At 37.1% G+C, this 20738-nt stretch overlaps 1 protein-coding gene across 3 annotated transcripts in view; it reads right to left on the bottom strand.

The window, feature by feature from the left end:
- Positions 1 to 20738, bottom strand: part of PRKD1 (protein kinase D1) — a 338608-nt gene that overhangs the window by 18852 nt on the left and 299018 nt on the right. For all 3 annotated transcript variants that reach the window (XM_086710009.1, XM_086710010.1, XM_086710011.1), the window contains 3 exons: positions 4052 to 4213; positions 3393 to 3491; positions 1512 to 1779 (listed from right to left, as the gene is read on the bottom strand). In XM_086710009.1, coding sequence (XP_086566135.1) covers positions 1512 to 1779; positions 3393 to 3491; positions 4052 to 4213 — 529 coding nt within the window. The remainder of the gene's footprint in view (positions 1 to 1511; positions 1780 to 3392; positions 3492 to 4051; positions 4214 to 20738) is intronic.

Raw genomic sequence — 20738 nt, 5'->3', positions numbered from 1 at the left:
CTTCAGAGGTATTCCAGATTTGCACCATGGTAACAATAGCAAGTCCTTCTATTGAATTTATGGATTGCAGGTATCAAACATAATGGTTAGCCATATTTAAAGGTAGTGTTTCCTAACTGGTCACAAGGTTATTGATAATTCCACCTTTCTGCCCCCAGGAAAAGAAACCTAATTATACTTTGCTTTTTGCCTCTGTTGAATTATCCGAAATATTTCATTAGTACTTTGGCTACATGATAGTTCATTTGTAGGTCACAGATTCCTTTAAGATATATCCATCCAGCTATGATTTACAACTAATTAGAAGATGTTCAGGGTTATTGCTAATAGTAACTCAAAACCCTAATAATGGATAACTCTTGTCACTTAATACTAACAGGAGTTAATTACCTCGGGCAGTTTAGATACATTCTTTTCTGATTCCCACATCACTGCATGCAGTAACAGATATCAAACAGATGTTTATCTCTGACTGTACTTGCCTTTTAAAGTGGTGAGAAATTTGAACAAACTTAGAACTAGACGTGGCCTGAAAACCAAAGGACTGGTGATCGAAGAATATGTGATCAGACTGGGTATATCCCCAGTCTATGTGGGTCTATACCCAGCATATCTGGGTATATGCCCTGGGCATATACACATCTGGGTATACATTCTGGCTCTGTCACCTACTAGCTTGGCGATTTTGGCCTGTGGTGTCTGTCAGTTCTTTTGCCTCAGTGTTCTTCCTTGAAATACAGGGTAAGTAATACTTAACGGGTTTTTTGTGAGATTGAATGAACTCCAAAGTAGGTTCATTGGGGAATTCTACTCTGAAGTGTGCTATTTTCTCTGCCCTGACTGCCCCTGCCACTTCTTTTAAAACTCTCTTTTTCTTTAAGGAGAAGGAAAGGTTTGTTAAGAATTTAAATAACGCAACACTCACTGTCAAGGTAATCTATCTTAAAGAAATCATCAGAGATACATATAGAAATTATATTTAAGGATCAAATAGAAACAACCTAAAAATATAATACCAGTGAAATGGCTAGATAAAATACCATACATACTTTAATGTCACACAAAGGAAATCAGCGCACAAAGAACTTGCAGACTAACATAGTATGATAATTCAATTATCACTATCATAGAGTTCTTGTGCCCATAATGGATTAAAAGTGCTTAATACAAATGCAGGTATATGGTAGGTAAAGATTATTCTTGGTAGAGATTAGCTGTTTCTATTATACCAATGTATAAGTATTTATAAGTTCTAAGGAAATATATCAAAATATTAACAGTTTCTTTTTGTTTCATTTGCCTCTTAATATTTATTGCTCAATCTCTCCACAACATATGTACATTTCATCAGAAGACGTTTTTGGTCCTTCCCAATCCACCTTAATCAAATTGCGCCCCTACTCCAGTGGACAATTTGCAACGAACATTTATCAATTTAATAATTCTCAATTGATTTAACAATATAACACTTAAGGATTAAACCATTATCATTTCTGAATGGAAGATATTACCTTCATGAGAGATTTCCTTCCAGGGATTTGGTGGATACATGAAAGCTGCGTTCTGGATTTGGTCATGTATGTCTTCATCTTCATTAAATGGGAATGTGCCACTTAGGCTTACATAGATGATGACTCCAACAGACCACATGTCTAGAGAGCGATTATAGCCCTTGTTCCTTAGAACCTCAGGAGCCAGGTAAGCTGGGGTACCCACCACTGACCTCCGGAAAGACTTTTCTCCAATGATCCGGGCAAAACCAAAGTCGCAAAGTTTCACCTGTTGATAATAATGGTTTGCAGGAATGGTAAGGTCACAGATCATCTGTCTGGTAAGGTCACAGATTATCTGTTGATAATAATGGTTTGCAGGAATGGTAAGGTCACAGACACACATCATCATGTGTCTTAGCCCAGGTCTGCCAAAGACAACTGTAATTCTTTACATACATTGTATGGATTTCTCATGATGGAAGTAACAGCTATTTTCCATTTTATATACTTGGACACAGTGCTGGAAGTTCTGGTACAAAAGCATATTTCATTCATAAATATCATCTAAACATTCTCCCTTCCTCCCCCCACCCAAAACAAAGTGATAAATGTGAAAATATGTATACTCAGGAGTGGGTAATATTGTTTTACAAGGCAGGAAAATGTCATGTAAATATGGAAGGGATGGACTAAACTCAAGGGCTTATTATAAATAAAGGTTTATCCAAGGAATACAAAAATGCTGATTTGAAGGGGCACATGCACCCCAATGTTTATAGCAGCACTATCAACAATAGCCAAATTACGGAAAGAGCCCAAATGTCCATCAACTGATGAATGGATAAAGAAGATGTGGTATATATATACAATGGAATACTACTTGAAGATGAAAAAGAATGAAATCTTGCCATTTGCACAATGTGGATGGAGCTGGAGGGTATTATTCTAAGTGAAACTAGTCAGAGAAAGGCAGGTATCACATGATTTCACCCATATGTGGAATTGGAGAAACTCAACAGAGGAACATGGGGAAGGAAAGGAAAGATAAGGTAAAAAGAGAGACAGGCAAACCAAAAGAGACTCTGAAATACAGGGAACAAACTGAGGATTACTGGAGGGGGTGTTGGGGGGTGGCTTAAATGGGCATGAAGGAAAGCACTTTTCGAGATGAGCACTGTGTGTTATATGTGAGAGATGAATCACTGGGTTCTACTCCTGAAGCCAAGACTACGCTGTATGTTAAGTAACTTGAAAATAAATACATTAATTAAAAAGAAAGAAAGAAAGAAAGAAAGAAAGAAAGAAAGAAAGAAAGAAAGAAAAAGAAAGAAAGAAAGGTTGAGGGATAAGCATAGAGGCTTGCCATGTTACCTACAATACTCCTCCAAACTAACTCCATGGGAACCTAGACAGGACATGAAGATGCCAAGGAAGCAAGGCAGACAGCCGCCTTAGCGACTTAGGTCATTTCAGGGACTTAGGTCACTTCAGTCATGATTCCATGGGAAGATATGCAGTTGCTTTCCATCCTCGGAGCTGAGGGAAAGCAGAAACTTTTGCCCTTGTCCCTGAGAACAACACTAAATTTAAATGTCCCCGGGACTCCAGTGTTCTCCCTCTCGGGCCTGTGCTTTCCACACAGGACTGCCAGCACGCCAGGATCGGGGTACAACAGAAGGTAACAGAGCCCACTGAGAAGGCTCCTGTGTTGGCTAAGGCAGGCTGAACTAAGAAGCCAGAGGGACAAAACTGAAGTCCCGAAAATATAACCAGGAAACAAGTGGATGAACATGAACAGGTAAAACTTGAAACAAATAAAGGTTTTGAGGATGAAAGGTGGCAGAATCCTGCCGGGGAGCCAGAGCTGCTGGCTTTGCTGGGAGAGGCTTTTATACTCGCCTGGGGGAAAGGATCGGCCGAGGCTAGCAACACGTTTTCTGGTTTGAGGTCACAGTGAACGATATTTTTAAAGTGAAGATGCCGCAAAGCCACAAGTATCTGTAAAGAAGAAAGTCACCACAATGATTTTATTTTGGTCTATTAGTTCATTTCAAAATGTTTTCGACTAGGACATAAACTGGAAGGGCCATGAGAAAACTCACAATGAACACTTAAGCTTCTTTACACGCACAGCACTGAAATGAGCTAAATTAACAGCAGGTTTCTAAGGAAACGTCAGTGGAAAAAGTAGCATATGATGGTATTGATACAGCATCCAACATAGGTTCAGATAACAGTTGTCAATAATATCTTCCAGGGATACCCGTTCTTGAATGTTTCCAAAGAACCAGGACTTAGTCACTGTGCAATTTAAAATTTCACGAGGACTTTTAATACGTGGGCCTGCATACACATTACTCACTTGGGATACTGGACTCTGGAGACCACAGATACAAATGAAATAATACTATAAGCCCCTGCAACCTTTTTGAGTGTAATTCAGACTTTGCACATAGAGACTAAACAAGGCTAGGAAGCTGCAGTTAAGCAGTGATAACATTTGATATTGAACATTATCTTTTTTTTTTTTTTTTTTCTGACTCTAATTGATTTCTTACCTGAGTAATTAAAAACTTCGTTATGTGTTCTGGCAACCTGCCCTTTTCACTTGACAAGATCATCTCCAGCATGTCTCCATGGAGTTTTTCCATAACAACAAACACTCTTTCAGGCGTCTCAAACATACACTCCAAATTTACAACACCAGGGTGATGAAGGTTCTATTAAAGATAAATAAAGCACTTGAAGAAAATGAGTTTTTTGATACTGTTTGGCAAGCTCACTGATTATATAAAACTGTTCAAGCTTAAAGCTATGGAGAAACCCCACACTTCAGATTCTTAACATTTCTATATTCCACATGTGCTGCCTTATATTTTTGAAATTCTAATGTCTCCAAAAAATATATCATTACTTTCTATGCATAGTGAAATTATTTTTTCTATGCTGGAAAACCTAAGTTCCAACACTGTGAATTGCTAATTAGGTTTTAATTAGAATGCCATATTGAGAAATCTGTAATTTCTTAGGATCATCTCCAATATTAAGCACACCATACTAAATAAGCATACCGGGCCGTCTCTACACACTCGGGAGAAAGTGAACGTAGACAAGATGAAATCTATACTTGTGGTGCATCTGACGGCACTGATGAAGCATATTAGTCAAAACCTTTTGGAATTGCTCTGCTACTGGAGGCTGCAGTAGTTTGCTACCAAAGCTCTTACACAGAGTTTAGGTTGCCAGGAAAACAGCAAAAAAAAAAAAAAAAAAAAAAAAAAAAAAAAGTTTTGAATGCATATTTGTTCAGTGCACCATGAGGCTTCTGTGGTGGTCCTGCATTGTTCTCAAGCACTCAACAAATATTTCCACAATAAAGCAATGACTAATGACAGGCTGCATTTGGCCTGACATGATTTTTTTTAAATTAATTTATTTTGAGAAAGACAGAGAGAGTGTGAGTAGGGGAGAGGCAGAGAGAGAGGGAGAATCCCAAGTAGGTTCTACACTGACAACCGGACTCTGGGCTCGAACTCACAAAACTGTGAGATCTTGAGCTGATCTGAAATTAAGAGTGGGATACTTAACCGAATGAGCTGCCCCAGCGCTTGACATGTTAATTGTCACAAAGGTCAGGTAAAATTACTCTTAACATTAGATGGACCCTTGTGATGATGCTTGAGTCTGAATGTTGCTGTGGGGTCATCAACCAAGCCTTTGATCATCTAATCTTTATTTTGTTTTTTTCCTGTGCACAACAAAAAATGCTAACATTAAAAGAACTACTATATATTCCACTTATATTTCTTTTATATTTTTTTAATATTTATTTATTTTTGAGAGAGAGAGAGAGAGAGAGTGAGAGAGGGAGAGAGGGAGAGACAGGGTGCAAGCAGGGGAGGGGCAGAGAGAGAGGGAGACAGAGAATCCAAAGCAGGCTCCAGGCTCTGAGCTGTCAGCACAGAGCCTGACATGGGGCTCAAACTCACGAACTGTGAGCTCATGACCTGTAACAAATTCAGAGGCTTAACCAACTGAGCTACCCAGTCACCCTCCACTTATATTTCAATGAGAAACAGAAAAAAAAAAAAATCATCAGGGAGCCTGGGTGGCTCAGTTGGCTAGGAGTCTGACTCTTGATTTCGGCTCAGGTCACAATCTCACATTTCATGAGTTCGAACCCCATGCCCTGTGTTGGGTCCTGCACTGAGAGTATAGAGCCTGCTTGGGATTTTCTCTCTCTGTCTCTGTCTCTGCCCTTCCCCTGCTTTCTCTCTCTCTCTTTCTCAATAAATAAATAAACTTAGAAAAACGAACTTTAAAAAAAAAAAAAGAAGAAGAAATCATCATGAACACAAACTACCTAAAGAAGAATCAGGGACTAACTTAAATGTGCTAATAGCTGTGAACAGAAAAAAAAAAAAAAAAAGCTTTATTTTAGAAAAGAAATTTTTAGTTATAAAAGTGTATATATAAAATGAAAATTTCACAAATGACTGGAAACCTGAGGTGGCTCAGTATTCAGACTTCACAGATGGATATGGGGAGGTGAGCAGCAGAATGGGCCGCAGGAGAGAGTGCACCGTAGTCAACCTTCCACCCGATGGTAAGGGATGCCTGGCATTAACTGCATACGGAGCCAGGCCACGGCTGGCAGAAGCTCCCATGATGATATCCTGTCTCTCAGGATGCCTTTCTTCTACTTTGGCCATTTTGATCTCTGCCTCAGATCTCTGATGGGTCCTTTTGGTTCTGATGCCTTGGTGCCCAATCATGTACCATCAATGCGATCACGGAATAGTAAGTTTCTGGATGTGGTCTGAGCAGATGTCTACACATCTACCCCAAAGCCTTTCGCCTCCAGAGTGCTGGGGTCATTGTTCTTAAAACTGTCACACTGTTAGCTGGTCATATCTGGCTACTTCAGGATAGACCAAGCCTCCAGAAACATTCTCTCCTGGTCAGAGCTGAAGCACATGGACAGTGTGGGATTAACTGAGCTCACACTGTCACTACTATTACTTTATTTGTCCCTACTGCCTACAAATAAGACCAGATGGTTGCTGGGCTTTCAGCATTATGGGAGTGCCAGATCCTTAGGTGGGAGACTCCAGATAAAAAATGCATAAATGTGTTTGATATGCAGTATGGAAAACCAGCAATGGCACTTCTCATTCCCGAACCTGCACGTAGCCTGTCACATTGTCTTGCCATCCCCCTTCCTGAGAGAGGAGCCACACTGAATGGAAAGACCAGCACCTGGGTCTCCAGGCATTTCAGCTGTCCTGTTTTAAATCAGTGATGACAGGAAAGGCTTTAAGAATGATGTGAGTCCTGCCTGAATTATGACCCTCCTGGAACAAGTCCACCATAAGATGTGCTAAGTGTACCTTCTTCTTTGAGTATTTTCTGAACTCTTTTTTCTTAAAAAAAAAAACAAAAAACAAAAAAACACAATATTTATTTGAGAGAGAGAGGGAGAGAGAGAATCCCATGCAAACTCTGTGCTGTCAGCACAGAGCCCCACGTGCAGGGTTCAGTCCCAGCAACCATGAGATCATGACCTGAACCAATACCAAAAGTTGGACGCTTAACCGACTGAGCCACCTAGGCGCCCCTGAACTGATTTCTATTTAATCTAACTTCAAACATTTAAGCAGTGTTCTGGAGCGTTTGGCTTTCTTCAATGATCAAGGCCTATTGACTGGGTGGGGAGGAAGAACAATGAATAGGAAAGCAGGAGACTGACAGAAGCAGGTAGCAGCAAGGCAGGGGGTCTCCCATGTGTAGACACAGGAGAAACTGTTGTGTGAAGAAGATAAAGGTTAAAGGGGGCTCAGGAAGGGCAGGGGAGAACAGAAGTGGTGTTGTAGTGGCTCAGCCTGCTGCTTCTGCTTACCCTGGTTTGGACTGTGGAGGGTGAGGGAGAAGAGGGAATCAGAAAATGGCCAGGAAACTCTCCTGCCTAAAGTAGCCAAATATATATGCAGTGTTGCTCTTCATGTGCTTCTACTTCTATGTCTCTAAGAGAGGGAGTTCTTAGAAACACTAAAGTCCTTCATTCAGCCATTCTTTTTTCCTTTTCCCTCTTCTATTACATGACTTAACAAGCCCCCATACGTAGGTGAGGACTTAAATGTGTTTATCTGGTGTACTCCCAGAATGTTCTAGGCCAAAAGTAAGGAATGGATTAATGAAGACTGTTCACTGTCAACTATCTTGTGCCATGTTCACTGTAAACTCTGAAAGACTCTAAAATGTCCTCTAATAGCATCTTTATGGAAAGGATAAGAGAAAATTTTGCTATTTTTACTAAAGGACTTTGAATAGAGTTAGGTATACAGATTTTAAAAAGTTCAATAAAAGCACTGAATTGTAAGTTGTGTATACACAACTGGGAAAAAGAAATGTTTTAGAAAATTTTAGACTAATAGGTTTGTTGCACTTGGCCCTTGCTCTTTTATAAAAACCCTTATGCTTTATAGATTTGTTAAAGAATACCCTCAGTGGTAGCTGAAAAATCTTTCCAAGAGCAAAATGACTTTTTCTTTTTTCTGCAGAGAGAATATATAATAAGTTGATATTTTTAAAGCTTTTCATATGTAGCTGAGACAAGGCCATCATAGATGCTTACTCGTGAGCTGTAATTTTTGCATTGAACCAAATGACCAAAGTTGTTTTCCTATTTGACAGTAACAGAAGAAAAGAGAATAGAAAGAGTCATGCCTTATTTATCCAAATTCTCCATACTATACTGATAATTATTTCTTTAGCCTAGAAAGAGAATAATATTTGGAGAGTGGAAATAAAACAAATTCAAGCCATTATTTTCTATTACCATTTATAATTCATATTGTCTTTTTAATTACTGAAGAGTAACTCTAAGATAAGTTTCAACCCAAGTGGTCCATATGACTTGCTCACAATTTTACTTTTCTGTGTAAAATGTGAAATAACTTTTCAACTTTTCCTACTAATGTAAAAAGTAACCAAATTAACTTAGAAGTGGCTTGATGATTTTAACACTAACCATGGCATACTAGTATTCAGAAAGAATTTTGCTAACTTCTCAGGCCTACCTCAAGAATTCAGATAATAAATTTCATGGCAGAGTAAGCTACTACTGGACTCTCTGACCATCTGTTTGTTGCATTTAAGTAATTTAATTTTCAGGAAATGAAACATTTGGTCAAGTACAGGAAAGAATAGTGTCCATTCACACTTAACAGATTGATGACATATCCATGGGGTGAATATAAATTATTTTGAAGTCTGGAGGAAATACCATTTGGAGATCAAGACAAAAATCTTCCTGATTCAAGTTGCCTAGAGAATTCTTATGTAATCAATGGAAACTAGTCACTAAAAGCAGAAGCTTTCATAAAAATTATGATATTTTATCTAAAAGAAAGGAAATAAAAATTTAACATTTTTAGTGTGTATATACATTCTATTTTAGGTTACACTTTTCAGATTCAAGTTCAACAATATTTCATTGGTACTTATATTCTTTACTTCTAATTAAAATATTCATTTCATATATTTAGCTGTGATTAGTTAAAGATGTCATGTTTTCCCCTTGTTTATTCTACCTTCAGGATTATTATACTCAAACATATGAGAGGTGGGAAAGAGGAGAATTAGAATCAACACATCTTTTTAACAGGTTGTTTAAGAGGAATACAGCCTGAATATGGGGACTTCTGACTAGTTTTCTATCAAATACCTAAATGTTTTAGTTCAAAATGAGACAGAAGGAAATAAACTTAACAGTGATAAGTCCAAGGTCTAAATTCTAAATGGCATGCAGAGCGGAAGGAAGAATATTTCATTACACAGCACTGTTCATGGAGACGTAAGGTAACTTTCTCAGAGGTAAAGCACTGTGGCAATGACTTTGTTGATCCTCATTACTGCCCACTTGCCAGTGTTGAGAAAAGAGGACATCTTATCCATTTTCCAATCACATTCTCTTATAATTTATGCTTCATTTAATGCCTCTAGAAATCACAATCACCTGATACCTTATAAAAGGGAAATAGCATGTAATTCCCTGAGAGAGGCTAAAAAAGTCAATGTAGAAACCAGGTGATTATAAGAAGACTCGGTAAAGATAATACCAAAATTGGTAAGAAAGCTAAGCTATCTCTCATAAATTCCAGAACCTATCCAACTGTCTTTTAGGTATGTCGACTTAAATGAAAGATGTTCAACAACAGAATCAGTGTCTTTCCACCCAAACTTAGTCTTCTGGTGGTGTTTCCTCTCTTGGTAAATGGCCAACCATCTGGGTCAGAAGCCTGAGAGTCATCCTTAACATTCTCTTCCCCCTCACTTCCAATGACCAGTTTTAGAGCTCATCCCCTTAATTCCTCTTACATTGATGCCTCACCTTCATCCTCACCATTAATGCCTTGGTTTGAGCCTTATCTCTCTTCTAGGGATGGGCCACAGCCTCCCAACTGATCTCTTGGTCTTAGGTCTTGTTCTCCACCAGCCCACTCCTGGAGCTAAGATCAGGAGTGCAACACTTAACTGACTGAGCCACTCAGAAGCCCCTAGTGCACTCCTCAAAGGGCTGCCACTGTGATTCTGAACATTCCATCTTGCTTCTAGCTCATAAGGGAATCACCACCAGCTTTAGGAGATGTACCCTTTAGCGCAGCCCATGGGACCCTTTACCATCAGCTACTTCTCTTCCTCCTATCCAAGTATTTCCCCAGATTCTTTTCTTCTTCCCTATATATCTACCCTTCTCTCTAGTCACAGTAATTATTTTCAGAACAAGTACCCCTCTCTCTCTCCCTTTTACACTTTCGTACACACTTTCTCTCAGCCTGAATCAGACCATTTTGTCTGATATGAATAATCAACTATTAGGCAGCTTTCATTGACTCCCACCGTCTGACTTGGATGTCTCTGCAACCCTCTTCCTTCAATCCTTGTTAAATTCTCTTTCATAACAGTTAACATATCATACCTAGTTATTGATGGACCTATGTGTCTTACCTGTAAGACTATAAGCTCCATAACGCCTGCATTTTATCAATTTTACACCTAGTCCATGTAAGCTTAGTGCCTGGTATATATTAAATGTCCAGCACAAATTTGTAAATTTGATTGAAAGATGAACAGTTCATATATCTCCTTACTTTTCAGTACATGGGTAACATTCTTTAAGATTTAAGTGATTTTATTGAAGAGATGATGATACATGCCTGACATATTTAGCTAGCACATTTTGCATCAAATAGACTATATGTTGATATTCTCTCTTCATATAAAAATACAGTACATGAATTTTTCATTGTGAGTTCACTTGAATCTGCTAATGAGCAATGTCAGGTTTCTGATGATGGCTACTATCATTATAAATAATGATTTTTATGATAAACACCAATAATACAGTTGTGAATATCAGAGATGTCACCAATGGTAAGAGTTGGAAAATGATATCCTTAAGTCTCGAGGGAATGACAAAGACATCCTGGTGGTTTCTAAGCACCAGTCCTTCAAAATATATAAGTTTTGGCCACTGCTCTGGTAAATATTTCAACATATTTGAAAGGAAGAAACACAATTTTAATGCTATTTAGGTGATTTGTATTTACTTTATATCTAGCTCTCAATAAGGAAGTTTTCATAGTATCAGCTCATTCTCAAAGGCAAGAGTTACCAGCAAGAGACAAGTTAAAGCAGCAGCAGCTGAAGGCCACCATCAGGATACTCCTACATTATCCCTTTCCCTCCATGCCAACCCTCCCTTACATGAGTTGTGAAAACCTAATTTCCTAGGATTTCATTATTGTCCCAAGAGTGAGAAATAAAGCAATGAAAATGGGCCATTCAGATAATAAAGATCACTGTACTTCTAACTTCTAGTGTAGAATAGGCCTCAGGACACCATTCTCTTTCTTTGTTTTTCCTTTCGCTCAGAGCAGGCACAAACACAAGGAAAGCCTCAAGGCCGTGAGCCTAATTTCAGAGGCACAGTCCCTGGAAACAGACTGCTACAGATTGTATTCCAGGGCTGCACATTCCACTGACTTTCATTCCTTTGTATGTGAAATGGCACAATAATGTGTCTAATTCTGTAATGTAACTAGGGCTTGGTTATTTAATGTATATAAAATACTTAGAATCATGCCTGGTACATACTAAAGGTTAGCTGATATTGTCATTAGGCACATTTTCTGCCATTTTCACAAGATCTGGGCCACATTTCTCTGTCTAGTTTGATACCTAAAAGTTTACAGTTAGTGGCAGAAAAGAAAATTTCCTTTTGCCTTTCATGTAACAGAGGCTATAGGTTAACCTGAACCTTCTAATTTGTCCTCCCCCATCTTTCTTCTTGCCATAATTTTAGACCTCAGTGATGGCAGAGACGCATCACTCTGAGGTCAACCATGAGAAGACTTTGTTACACTAGGTGAAAGGCCTTCTGGATGGAGATCACTTGGTTGTGTGTAAATGTATGCCCATTTCATGTTCAGCTGGCCAAAAATCTACAGTTTAAATGGGCTCATATTTTAGTAGTTATCTTTAAGCATTTCTGGCAAATTTAATCTGTAAAATTTTAGAAAGGTACATTGATGACAGTCTAGAACAAAATAAAGCTAACATACACTCTCAGAGGAATAAGTGCATGCAATATGACTTTAACAACAAGACCAGATGTAATAATCCATCTTCTTGTAAATAGATACCACTGGCTAACATTTAGATCAATGGGGCCACAATCAAATTTAACCCACTGGACCTTCGGAACTCAGAAAAATTCACATAATTTTTGGTAAGAATTGTTCATACCACCCATCAGAACTAGAATGCAACTTACTTTTGTTGTAGCAGTAATTAGCACAGACTGATGCTAGATTAATACAATCCAAAATTTTGTGGGAGAAATGGTAAGCTGAAGTATCTTCATTAACTGCCAAAAACAAAAGATACACCTGTATCTTGCCTGGCTCTCAAGAGAGAAACTTGCAGGTGGCCAGTTTGTAATGCACAATTTACTACAACATTTTTCTCATCTTAAATGAGCTTTAAGTCTTGTGTATTCTATTAAGTAACATTCGCCCAATAAATAAAAAGAAAAGAAAAAGGACTAATTCAATATTTGCATAGCAAGAAAATCAACCGAGTTCTGATGCATGATTTTGTATTTATGTATGTGCATAAACCTGTCTATACTTCTGTCAGTCATTCTTCTCCATCATTTCTGGAAATGCTCCAATCTAGCTTTAGACTCCAGGGTTGCTGCAGACACATGATAAATACAATGTGTCTTCTCCTTTCCCTATAAGAAGAGAAGCAGCTAAACGCAGAGAGGAAGAAGTATACAGAAAACAATACTTAAAAAAAACAAAACAAAACAAAAAAAAACCTCTCATCATCTTTCATGTCATTTCTAGCCTTTCTTGACTTCCCACCAGATATAAGTAGTATAAAGCTATGTGATATTTTCCACTCATCACCAGGAACCCTTCAAATTCAAGGTACATGGAAATTTTTAAAATCCCAATCCAGGTTCCTGAGCCTGTAATTTGGATTGATACACTGAGGTTTTGTTGGAATTAATATTTATATATGGCTGAATTTGATACTGATCTTTGGAGGTGGGGGTGATTTTTATCAGGAGAACTCAGGAAAGACTCTCACACAGAAAGGATCTCATATGTACTCCCGTACTTAACTCTTAAGCCCCAACTAAGACCACAATTTCAAGTTGACTAGGTAAAAAGAGCCAACACAAAGACTTCAAAGATAGAAAGTTAACAAATGACCAATGCCTTAAAAAAAAACAACAACAGTGTTTGTAAGATTCCACCCATAAAGTATGACCCCCCACCCTTTCTTCCATGCTATTACTCAGTTTGTGTTTAGAGGAAAGGCAGGAATTAAAAGTATGGTTGTTAAAATAGAAAAATTGGAATTTGTAAATCAAGATGTGTTTATTGTATATGATAGCTGAAAATGGCTCAAATATCTGCAATTTTTTCAACTTGCTATCAAATGCATGGCAATGGAGACACATCTGCAACACTTTTTTTTATTTCCTGTTAATCTGGCTAGAAACATGAATGCATAAATCCAATCTAGTCTTGGTGTTAGATTTTAAAGTGTAATTTTTAACAAATCATAACACTGTAGCCCAGCTTCTATATTTAGATGCCAGCACTCCAGAAAGCATAACATTCTCTTATAGCATTAAATGATCTGTGCAGACACATAACCCTTCTAATGCCTTATATACCAGATAATAGGAAGTGGAGTGAGTATACAGGGTCTACTGAACAGCAACAGAACACAGACACTATTGCCAAACAGGTCAAATGGTGACATTTCACATTTGTGTAAGGTTTCCGTAGCAAAATGTGTTTCATTGATATATTCTCAAAATTAAACAAATTCTTAATAATGGGGCTTTTCAGAATCTTTAATAAGTGAAAGACTGTATTCACTTCTAAGATGTGGGATGATCTGAATATAAGATATCAGACACATATTTTTTAAACTGTCTTAATGAGGGAATCTTTACCCCCATCCCCTTCCATGAAGGACCGACTAGTATTCTTCCAAAAATACACTGGGAAACACTGATTTAAAAAACATTTTATATATTATTTAATTTAGTTCCCCAAAACATTCCTGCAAAGTAAGCACAGCAAGTCAGATGAATTAGAATTCATAATTAAGGAAATCAATGCTAAAAAAAGATTTACCCCCCCTCCACCGCCCTGCCAAAAAGAGAGAGAGAGAGAGAAGAAGGAAGAGTTTTAACTTGGAACCTGACTTTTTGACACTAAGTTTTCATTCTGACTAACTTCTTACTCAACAGGATACCTATTTGGAAAAATCTCTAAGTTCATTTTCTTTTTCTTATAATAGATCTTTGTTTCTTTTTTTCCTCCATGTTAGATATGTATATACATAATCAATGGGCTTCATTTTTCGGAACATGCAGAAGATAACAAGATTATCTCAGAGCTGCAAAACATGTCCTATCTAAAGAAACAATTTCATGAAAATTCTTCATGCAATAAAACAGAAAGAAATATTTTAAAAAATATAATAAACATATTCAATGAAACAACAGAAGTATAAACTAACCTCTTCCTACACACTAAAAGAAAAGATACTCAAATGTTGCATATTTTTCTCTAGAGAAAGAAAAAAAAATGACTCCTTCATGATTTTTTTTAAAAACTACCAGTTTGCAAAAATTTTCATTTTTCCCACCCACACTTGGCAATATTATTTTCTGGTTTTCTAGCATGATCATCTTTTCTCCACCTCCTGATCATCCTTCTAGACTAAGGGAACAAAGCCGTTTACTTACACATTGACGTTTTTAGACAAAATGGTAAAGAATGCTTTATTATCTGCTGGCATGCTCTGCAATTCTGTATGCCCCTGGTTTCTTCAGTATGGCTAGACAATTTGTTCAATAAATATTCACTGAGCACCCATCAGGGGCCAGGCATATGTTAAAGTGTTATCAGCCCCAGTCTAGGCTCTGAGTCAACCATGTTCTTTGTTAGGATGAAATAATGTTTCTAGGTTCTATGTGTAGGGAATTCAACAAGTTACAGGAACTGGTTTATAGAAGCTAGACTCTATAGCCTAGTTGTGGCAATACTAGTAACACCTAGTAAGTATGGCACCTTTACTTACTTATATGCCAGGCACTGCTAAGAGTTTCACAAAATTATCACATCTGAGTCTCACAACATCTCTACAAGGTTTCCTAGGTAAGGAAACTGAGGCTCAAAGAGCTTAATTAATTTATCCAAGTTCCTAAGAACTCTTAAATAAAAAGTCTGAGCTTTGAACCCAGGCATCTGATTCTAGACCTCATGCTCTTTAAACACGATAGTATCCGTTACTTGAAGACTCTCTGTGGACTCAAATCCATTTAGAACTGGGGTCCTGATGTTCTAACTGGTGTGCTTTCAAGGTCCATGTTACTTCAGTCTCCTCAATATGATCTCACAGCCCATCTCAGCATATTGTCTAGATTTCTGAATGCTGCCTGTGGCAAGTCTTCTCATCTCAGTGTCCCCTCTACCTGTTATGACATCCACCATGACAAATTGCCTTGACGATTCTTTAGCTTCCTAACTGGTGGGACTTCCCCTATAGCTCAGTCTATTTCTAAACCCATATACCACCACAGTGTTGCTCTATGTTATCAAATCCTCTCTTGATCTTGAGGTTCCACTGTATTTAAAAGCATCACTCTGATATGTTCTCTGCCTTTCTTTGCACCCAAAGCCCAATTTTTCCCCCAGGATTCAGTTTTTGAGACAGCCTGTAACAATAGGAACAATTAGCAGCTATTCTACAAACTCATCCTCCTTAACAAATACCACAATTTTCAAATTAGAACTTAAAATTTATTGATTCATACAAAAAGTATTATGACAAAGGCCCTGAGAAAGAGTTTAAGAAAATACAGTATGTGATTTAAGATCATTTTGTCAAAAGTTAATCGGTTACTTATAAAGTCTTTACTACCATGGTAGGCATTGTGGAAGCTGAAAACAAGGTGTTGCTGAGACCTTCAAATTCGTTTATGATCTAATTATTACATAAGAAGTATTCAATAAATGCTACTACTTTATATGAAGACTAGAAACCATAGATAAACAGGAAATATGGAAAACAGCACAAGACTGGGAGATCTGGAAGGTCAATCAAACATGGTTAAACCAAGTAAACCAGGATGGGCATCCAGCCTTGGAATTAAAAGCTGAGCAATGGCCAGAGGTTAAGAGTAATGATGAGAACAATAATTCAAAGAGGAATGAAAGGTTCAGTTGAATAGGAGTGATAAGGTACAGCATGATCACCTACGATGTAAAAAAAACAGGAAAAATAGATTTGATGAAATAAGAAAACTACTAAGCTAGGGAGGGATAGGATGGAAACCACTAAAGACTCATCTGGTTGGGGTCTTCAGATGAACCAGAGAAAAGGCAGGGCCAGCAGATGATGATGGAGTGGGATTGGGGGATGGGGAACCAAGCTATCAGAATATCACCTGTTGCAGTAATCAAGGGATGAATTTAAAAGCTTGGTCTAGACTAGTGCCAACGGAAATGTTAAGGATGAAGTTAGGGCAAATGTGTAGAAAGAAAGACGAGGAACAGGGGCACTTCGTCACTAGCAGTTGAAAGGAGCAAATAGCCTCTAACAAGGTTTTCTTGTCGTCAAACTTTTTTCTCTATAATATGCCATCCCCAAAAGTTATTTTGATCATAACTTAAAAAAACAAAAACAAAAACATTTCAAGCAGAATAAAATCCAATCAACCTGGCACAATATGTATGTTTCTCTATGAACTCACACGAAATCCATTTCCTGGTCTTACTGCACACTCTGACTCATAACAGCAGTCTCCTAAGTAGTTATACTCTTGTGGAACAGAAAGATTTTTAAGAGATATGGGAACAGAGCATAATTTTAAGAAAATCTATTTTGTTTATATCTGTATCCCTGCTGCCTGGAACATGGTGGGCCCTCAGTTATATATGAGGAATGAATGAATGAATCATACCAGTCCACAAATTATCTTCTAATACAGACCTGAGAATAGCCATATAGCTTTTAAATTCTCTATTGCGGTTTCTTTTCATAAAAATTTTTCTCCCTTACAATGGATACTTCTCACTAACTCCAAATAGGAAGAAAAATCCTCAGGGAGAAAAGTAGAGAGAAAATTTGAAATACTATATTGGTCTGAAGTGGCTGACACTAACATGGAAATCAATACTTCTGTAACTTAATTTCTAATTCACACTTTCACCAAAATTCAAGAAGATTTAATGGATTTATTAATGGAGAGGGGACTGAAATGAATTTCTGAAGATAAATCACCATTTTTGTTTGTTTTCTCTTACAAAGTGGCTCCTACAGTTAAAAAAAAAAGAAAACTATTGCTGAATTCTAACTCAAACACTACATAATAAACACCCACCAACTTATGAACTGAATTAAAAAATTAATCTCAATAAATAGTATACTTTCAGTAACACTTTATTTTTTATTTAAGAAGTACTGATAAAATTTTACAGAATAAAGCTTTTACTAATAATTATAACTTAATCCAAAAGTATGTTTTAAACACTTAAAGTGTGGTAATCAAGAAATTTTAAATATATACTTATTTTTATGGTAAATAATTACGAAAAGGAACCAACAAAAGACTTCCAGGTATAAAAACACATTACAATGGAATATAATTTTGTGGGAAAAGTGAAATATAGGCAAAGGAAATAAGGAATGTTGTGAATTATACTATTGTTAAAGAAATGCACATTCACATATTTTTTTAAATGGATGGTAAAGAATATCAAATGTCTATGACATTTAGATTCTAATGCATACATTTAAAGGAGTTCTATAATAGCTTTATTTTTAAATATTGATACTTTAATATAGTACAAAATTAAAACTCTTTAAAATATGACAAAATAGTTCTAGCTGTCATCTTAAAAATACACAAACAGTTACAAAATTTTTCTTTTAGAATTATTTTTGAGATACATGATGAAAAATGTTTGAAGGCCACTCTTCCAAAATGATCTAAATTTTTCTACTCATTTGTCATAGAATATTTATTTTACTAAGGTAGCCCCTCAGCCTAGTAGCCCTTTCCAGCATTTCTCTGGGTATAAAAACCTATGAATCTTTCAAGATTTCATCAATGCTATATTTCTCTTGGAAGCTCTCCCTGATTCCAACATTCTGGCCTCAGTCATAATCCGTGATTTCTTTCACTATATTTCCACAGCTAACACGATTTGTAGTTACTTGTACCTGACTGCCCAAATAGAAGTCAGAATGAAACTGGGTAGGTTTCATTCATTTTTACATGGGCCAGAAGCTCAGTAACTTGCTTTGTATAAAGGAAGTATTTCACAGTTATTGCTGATGGACTTAATATTTTTATTAATTGAAGAAAAGGGTTCTTGCCTTAGAACCTGGAAGAATGATTAAGGTTTAAGCGTTTGGTTTTAGGCTGGTTGGTTTGGGGTGAGACCGGCCCAAAGTGGAGATGTCCTAAGGTCAAAGGTCTGAGACTCAAGTGCCTGTGGAAGATCAGAACTCAAAAGATCAATTAAGGAATGACCTGGGAAGGGATGACAGACGACTCCCTTAAAGTGGATGACCTCACTTCAGGAATGAGTCCCATATTAGTATGGGCCATTTATATGAAAGAAAGAAGTTCAGGAAGACAAGTTGGAAGGACTAGCAGGGAAAGAGAAACAGGATCTGGTAAGTGCAGGGGGGAGTGAGGACAGAGATTTGAAAAAGGAACAAATGATCAATGCCCTGCAAGGACTGAGATAAAGACTGAAAAACAGCCAAAGGGTGATAGGCAGGCAGAGGAAGAAAACAAGGGGATGGCAAAGGGCCTTGCATTTTATTTAAGAAAGGCAGGGAAACCAAAGACAAGGAAATCTATGAACAAGAATGAAAAGAATAGAGCACAAATCTACAAGAGCTGCCATACCAAAGGGAGAGTTGGATGCAGCTGTGCAAGGCAGCCCAGACAAATCCCAACCACACTTGGCTGTTGCTGTTGTTTTGTTTTGAAGTTAAGAGACACATGAATGAGAAGAGGAGTGCCTCCCAATAGAGAAACCAGAGTAATGGAGGTAATTTTGGAGGTTAGTGCAAGGGATATATTTAACTTATGGCCTGTAAATTTCTTATGTATTTTTTCTATATTATGTATTCTATATTTTTAAATTGCAAAATGCTTTCACACCTTGTATCATAAACAGAAGTGCTTGTGTTTTAATTTTGACTGAACAAATCTGTGTTAATAAAGTACATTAAATATATATCATACCGATATCATTTACTGTAGGTTTTTAAGTTTCTAAGTTTTCTTAAGATAAAGTTTCATCTCCTTGTAAAGGTCAGTTTTCTGTGATATTCCTAATCATTAAACAACAATTTTTTTATTCTTTTTTGTTGTCATGAATAGGAAAAAATAATTTCAAATTTTCCATGTTTTTTTTTAAATCAAGATACAACTTTTAAAATAATAATATAAGTAGGATCCCTTGGGGATTTTATGAAATGTTTAACATCTACGTTAATTAACATTGTTCTGAAACACAGTAATAATAATGAAGTATTTACATCTAATGAAAGCAGAGCTCTTCTAAATGATATAAGTAAGGGATAATAACTATGCCATAAGATTCAGACTCGCCTCAATTTTTCAACTATTTAAAGATATCTGAAGAGCTTAATTTTCTAACAACTGAATCAGATTTTGGAAAGCCTTCACCTAGGTTATATAGAAAGGAGAAAAGGGAGAAAGAAAGAATTCTTTCACATATTCCATAGTTACACAACTTTGAAGTCTTCTATAAGCTAAGGAGCTTTTTTACAAACCACAGAAACAAATTAGCATTTGACCAGAGGACTAGGAGAGCTGCATGGGCAGGAATTTCTGCCATCAGTCACTTTAGTCAACATGGCCACTTCTGGAGAATCAGGAGGAGGGGACAGGGCAGAACTTGTGAACTCCAGGTACAACCAAAAACGAGGACTCCAGCTTTTGTAAGTAGGGAACCACAAGGCAGAGGATATCAAATGCTTCCAGGAATCACTTTTATATCCAGAGGGATGGAATTCTGTTCCATAAGGTTAGTAGAAGAAAACCTTTCTCACCATCCAGTTGACTTTGATCATGGCACTTTGTCTGAACGTATCAGTTAGTGAGTCAGAATTCTAACCCCCACCCTCTATCCCCATTACTGCTTTGTCTTTTCAGGTCCAAAAAGATGAATTCTAACTTTTAATAAAAATATAAAATGAGGCAATGAGGGCTTTCAGAGAACTAACCACATTAACCATAGTTAATCTTTCTTAACTAACCAATTAAACATTAATAGCAAATGCGGACCAGATTCCTGCTACCTAGTGGGATATTATGTATGCCATCTTATGTGACAGGATGGTGTTTCCGTACAATTTTATTCAACAAATATTTGCTAAACACGTAATGTGCACCAGGAAAAAATTCTTGTGTTCGGGATACATCAGTAAGTGAAACCATGATATCTGCCCTCCAGATGTGCACATTCTAGTGAAGGGGCTGGGGTGAGAAACACACAACAAATACAACAAATGAAATTCTATAACAGACCAGAAGGCAATTAAGTGCTATGGAAGAAAAAAAAAAAAACATATATCAGAGTTAAGGGTGGTACAGGGGTA

This window comes from Puma concolor, chromosome B3, assembly GCF_028749965.1.
Source record: "Puma concolor isolate L17-30 chromosome B3, mPumCon1.1.hap2, whole genome shotgun sequence".
NCBI lineage: Eukaryota > Metazoa > Chordata > Mammalia > Carnivora > Felidae > Puma > Puma concolor.
This window is presented reverse-complemented; position numbering and strand designations above follow the sequence as displayed.